Genomic DNA, 4,730 nt, shown 5'->3' with positions numbered 1-4,730 from the left:
GTCGGGCTGGCGGCTGCCGGCGCTGCCCACTCCTGCTGCTGGCCCTGCCTTTCCTGCCCTCCATCCCGACGGGAGCTGTCACAAGAGCAGCGGCGGGGGAGACCGTGGAGTTGCATTTTCCCCTCCCGGAGGGGACATCGTCCGTCTGGGTGATGTTTGTGGCAGCCTAGGGAAGGAGCGGGGAAGGCTTTAACCTTTCATCGGGGTAAGGCACTGTTTTAATAGGAGCTGGCATCACCTCCGAGGCAGTCAAAAGCTTAATTTTCCGAGCTGGAAGCAGAGCAGGGGGAAGGTGCCGGCTCTCATCCCCACCTGAGCTCGCCGGCTGCCCCGGTCTCCTTGAAGCCTGGCTCAAGCCATGACAAAATGCCAGCTTGTCTTGTTGGGAAGCCAAGCCAGAGCAATTTTCCTTGCCAGATAACAGCATGGCCCTCGCTGCGATGACATCTGAATGCTTCTCCGTTGCAAATTAGTCGTTTCTAGCAGCCCGGGGATGGGCAAGAAAAAAAAAAAAGTAACATAGCTCAATTTTTGCTGCCAGGGTTATTGTTTGTGTGGTAGGGATGGGCACTGTGTTTGTGTTGCATCTGGGAGCGTGGCTCTCCCCAAACACATCCCCGCTTAGTTGCAGCGCATGAGGACAAAGCTCGGTGGTGGTTCTCGTGGGAGATTTCCTTGAATCCAGGCAAAGCTTCCCTGAAGCCTCCCTCAAGCATCACTCAGAAACCTCCCTTCAACAGCCGACGGCTAGAAGAACGCAGAGGAGCGGGCGAAGGGACACGTCACAGTGCGAGACAAGAGTCCTTAAATCACTGAGCGGAAAGAGAAGGGGACCCTGGGGCCGTTGCCTTATTTTTAGCCTTTTCCTAAAGGTTACCCGCGTGATGTTTTATCTTTGCCAGCTGATAGAGCGGAGCAGCCTCCCGATTGCTTTTGGGGTCCGAGAGGAGCAGGCAGGCATGTTAAAAATGAAGCTTACAGCCCCGGAGGTGACACAGCAGTGGTGGTGGGGGACCGGAGCATGGAGCGAGCGTGAACTTGTTGCCTTTTGCCTGCCAAAAAACCCCACGACTTGGTGACACAGTAGTCTGACACACCGCTTCCGGACAGTCTGGCCCTGCTGGCTCAGCTTTGTTGGGTGCCCGTCGCTGTTTCCAGCCATTTCTGCTTCCCCATCCTTGGGCCCGAAGTGGAGGGGATGGTGGCAGAGGGGATGGTGGATCTCCCAGACCTTGTAGGTGAGCATCTTCCAGACTCTGTGGCTCAGGAATGAGTACACTGTCTGAAAACAGACGCTTCAAGTAATGCCCTGTTTTGCCCTTTCGCTTGGCCTCAGTTTTAATTTTCTCGTTTGTGATGGTGGGAGATTTTTGCAGACGGCCTTTTGCGTCCCGTGGGCTGCAGGTTGACAACTGCTGCACCGAGGCATCAGCAGCGTCTGGGTCCTGCTCCCAAATTTGACCTGAGTGGAGCCGCGTTTCAGTTTGCAGATCTATGGCACGGTGACTCACACTTTTTTTTTTTGCACGTTATGCGTTTGGTGCATTGAACTTCCCTCTCAAACCCAGACAGGAGCAAGGCTGGCCCAAAACTCGAGGAGGAGGACCGGTTTCAGGGAGGCTGGGTTGTCCTGGTGGGATATCCTGCGTGAAGCACTTTTGTAACCTGGGAAAAGCGCCGTCGAACTCTTCGTTGAGCTGAAATTGAGAAGTTTGAAGAGAAAGTGATGGATGGTCTGTGGCTGCTTTGGAGCCATTTCCTCTGGACGAGCGTGTGCTTTTCATGGCACACAGGCGCGTACCGGCAGCTTTTGGAACAGTGCCCAGAGCAGGATTGGTTTGGAGCCTGGTGGATCTGGTCCCCACCAGGGATGAGATCTGCTGTGTCCTGTAGCTGGGCTGGAGCAACGCAGCTCTCACAGGGACTGCACGGGCTGTGCTTCACCCACGGGGTGACAGTGGGCTTGATTCCCTGGAGGGACGATGCCGAGGGAACCAGATGAGGTGCTGCCAACTCCAGCTCTGTCCACCTTGCTGGGATTTTGCTGGGATGGGCTCTGTCTGTCCATCTCCATGGGATCAAGCTCTGATCCCTTTGCTTTCCCTCCTGACAGGGTGACCACGGTGGCCACCCATGTCCCTCCTGAGGGACACAGGGAATGCTCCCCCGGGACCAGGGCTGCCCTCCCCAGCTTACCCCAGGCTCTGCAGTTTTTCCTGCTGGCTTCTGCAACGTGGTGGAACCCCGTCCCTGCTCCTGGTGATGGACAGAGACAGAGTGAGGCTGGCATTTGGATGATGGGAAGATGCAGGGGAGCCGGAGCAGGGAGGCAAGTTCCTGGGAAGACGTGGCATTAGAGGAGGTGACCGGCGGAGGTCACCTTCCCTTTCTTCCTCTCCCTTTTGGAGGAGGGAGCTTTGCCTGGGAGAGCAGGATCATCCTTGCTTTTTTACAGTCAGAGAAAGGGGGACGGGGACGGGGACGCTCCTCCCGAGGCAGCACATCGCCCTCCCGGCTTGCTCGCCGTGCCTGGCTTTTGGCTGGCTTCTTCTGCAGGAGTTGCCCAAATCCCATGTTCTGGTGTCCTGCTGCTCTCCCGGGTGGGAAAGTGGAGCTGGCAGCAAAGCTACTGAGGGCTGTGAAGGACAAGGGGAGGCAGCGTTTGCTCTGGGTCCCACCGGAGCAGCGGGTCACAGGTGCCTGGGCTCCCTGAGGTGTTGCCTGGTGAGAAAGGCAGCACGTCCCTCCCAGATGGTGGCCTTGGAGGCCACCAACCTGGCACTTGACAGTACAGAGAGGTCAGTCCCCATCAACTTCTGTGCCCCATTGCATTATCATCCCCAAGCTGGGGGCTTATTGTCCCCAAGCCCGGCTTTCCACTACACTGTAGAGAAAAATGTCCCCGACATGATGCTCGACGGTCCCCCATCTCCTTTGAATGTGTTGACACGCATCCTGTGGGCGAGCGGAGGGATCGGTTTCTCCCTCGGTAGTGGCGGGTGAGTGCTGGATGTTAATTTACTCTCCTCCTCGCTGAATTTCCTCCGCTCGGCATCTCTTTGCCGCGTCGGACACGCTTGCCCCCGGCTCCCCGGTGTCGCGCCTGCGGAGGGAAGCCATGGCGGCTGGAAACGCCTGGCTCCTCAAGCACGATAATTGAATGTGACAGGAACACACTAACTAGGAGACCTTGCTGCCTCCAGCTGATTTGCATTGCAAATAGCATTTAAAAATAAAGAGTGATGAGGGTTATGTTGTGTTTTTGGTTTGTGGTTTGTTTTTTTTTTTTTTAAATCCCCTCTTTACAGGGAAGCTGGATGCGAAGATCCATCAGGGAGCAAAGAAGGGGTTAATGAAGCAGAAGGCGATGGGGTGAGCCGCGGGGGAGCAATGCCGCGTTCCCACGCAGCAGAAGGGTGCCAGCATGGTCCTCGACTCTGGAAAGCGGGTGCAAGACGGATCCGAGAGCGCTTTTAGGTATTGCTTTATCTGTTGTATTCCAAAACCATTAAAAGAGACATGTTTTCACCAAGCTCTTGCCCAACAGCCCTGTGCTTCCTGGGAGGTTGCACGCTGCGGACAAGGGTGGGTGGGAGATGGTGCTTGGTGGGATGGGATTCAACCATGCGCTGGCATCTCCGCATCTCCTGTGAGCGCCGGATCCCTGGACAGCGGCCAGCCCGCCTTTGTCCACCTCAGTGGGCAGGAGGTAGCTCCATCCTGGCTTTGGCAGCGTCTCCCTCCCCAAAATGTGCCTCGAGGTCTTTTGGCCGGATGGGGTCAGACACGTCACGGCGCTGACCTGGCAGGAGAAGGGCGAGAAACAGGGGACAAGGGGGATGGCTCCCACCAGCTGGAGAGCCCTTGCCCTGTTGAGTGCGTGCTCGGGGATGGAGGGGACTCGGGGTGAGGCTCTGCTCCTGCTCGGAGGCTTTCCAACCTCATGGCATTGCTGGGAAGCGCCCACCTTTCCATCTCCCTCTCCTGATTTGTATCAAAGCAGCAACCACCCCGCAAAAGCTGACCTTCCCCCTCCGCCTCCAGCAGCTGTGTGCATGAGTTAAAAACCCGCTCTGCCTTATGAATGAGATTAATTTCGCTTTTTTTCTTTAATCCTTCATATTCAGCATCTCCCCGCATTGCCGCGTCTGTGCTCATTACGTGTTCGCTGGGCTGTGAGCGAGCCTTTCGTGCCACGTTGCTCCAGGCTCTCCCTCACTGTGGTTTAAGTGCTCCTCGTTTGTTCCCCGGAGCCTACCGTGCTCTGAAGGGGACAGAGCAACCCCCCAAGCGCTGCCAGCGTCCCTCCTCCTCCTCCCTGGGGATGGGGACATGTTGGGGAGCGGAGCGGGGCTGCCGGCTCAGCTGCTTGGTGCAGTGACTGGTTGCAGGTTGTCCCAGGCCTCCTGCTCGGTTCCTGTCGCTGCCCCGTCAGAAGGAGGAGGAGGAGGGTATGAAGCCTTTGCATCTGCCCGCCCTGAAACTGGGCAGCTGGACACTGCAGCGCTGGTGTTTGCTCTGGGAGTCGTCTCCTGGCTCCTTTTTTATGGGATCTTTGGGATGCTGGAGATGGTGGGTCTGGATTCAACGCCCACCTGCGTCATTCCTCATTTGGAATACCCTCGCGGGTGTTTCAGCTCTGAGGTTGTGGTATGGAAGCTGCTGTTCGGCGTGGCAGAGGGAGATGGGCTTCTCCTGCTTCCTTCCTCCTCTGTCTGCATCCTCCCGCC

The 4,730-nt window shown here is 57.0% G+C and overlaps 1 protein-coding gene across 1 annotated transcript in view; it reads left to right on the top strand.

The window, feature by feature from the left end:
- The window catches only part of TRIP4 (thyroid hormone receptor interactor 4), a 33,157-nt gene extending 29,766 nt beyond the window's left edge, over window positions 1-3,391 (top strand). The window contains exon 13 of the mRNA XM_009895560.1: window positions 3,309-3,391. Coding sequence (XP_009893862.1) covers window positions 3,309-3,376 — 68 coding nt within the window. The 3' untranslated portion in view covers window positions 3,377-3,391. The remainder of the gene's footprint in view (window positions 1-3,308) is intronic.
- The last annotated feature ends 1,339 nt before the right edge of the window (window positions 3,392-4,730 follow it).

This window comes from Charadrius vociferus, unplaced genomic scaffold, assembly GCF_000708025.1.
Source record: "Charadrius vociferus isolate BGI_N301 unplaced genomic scaffold, ASM70802v2 scaffold132, whole genome shotgun sequence".
Taxonomy (NCBI): Eukaryota; Metazoa; Chordata; class Aves; order Charadriiformes; family Charadriidae; genus Charadrius; species Charadrius vociferus.
This window is presented reverse-complemented; position numbering and strand designations above follow the sequence as displayed.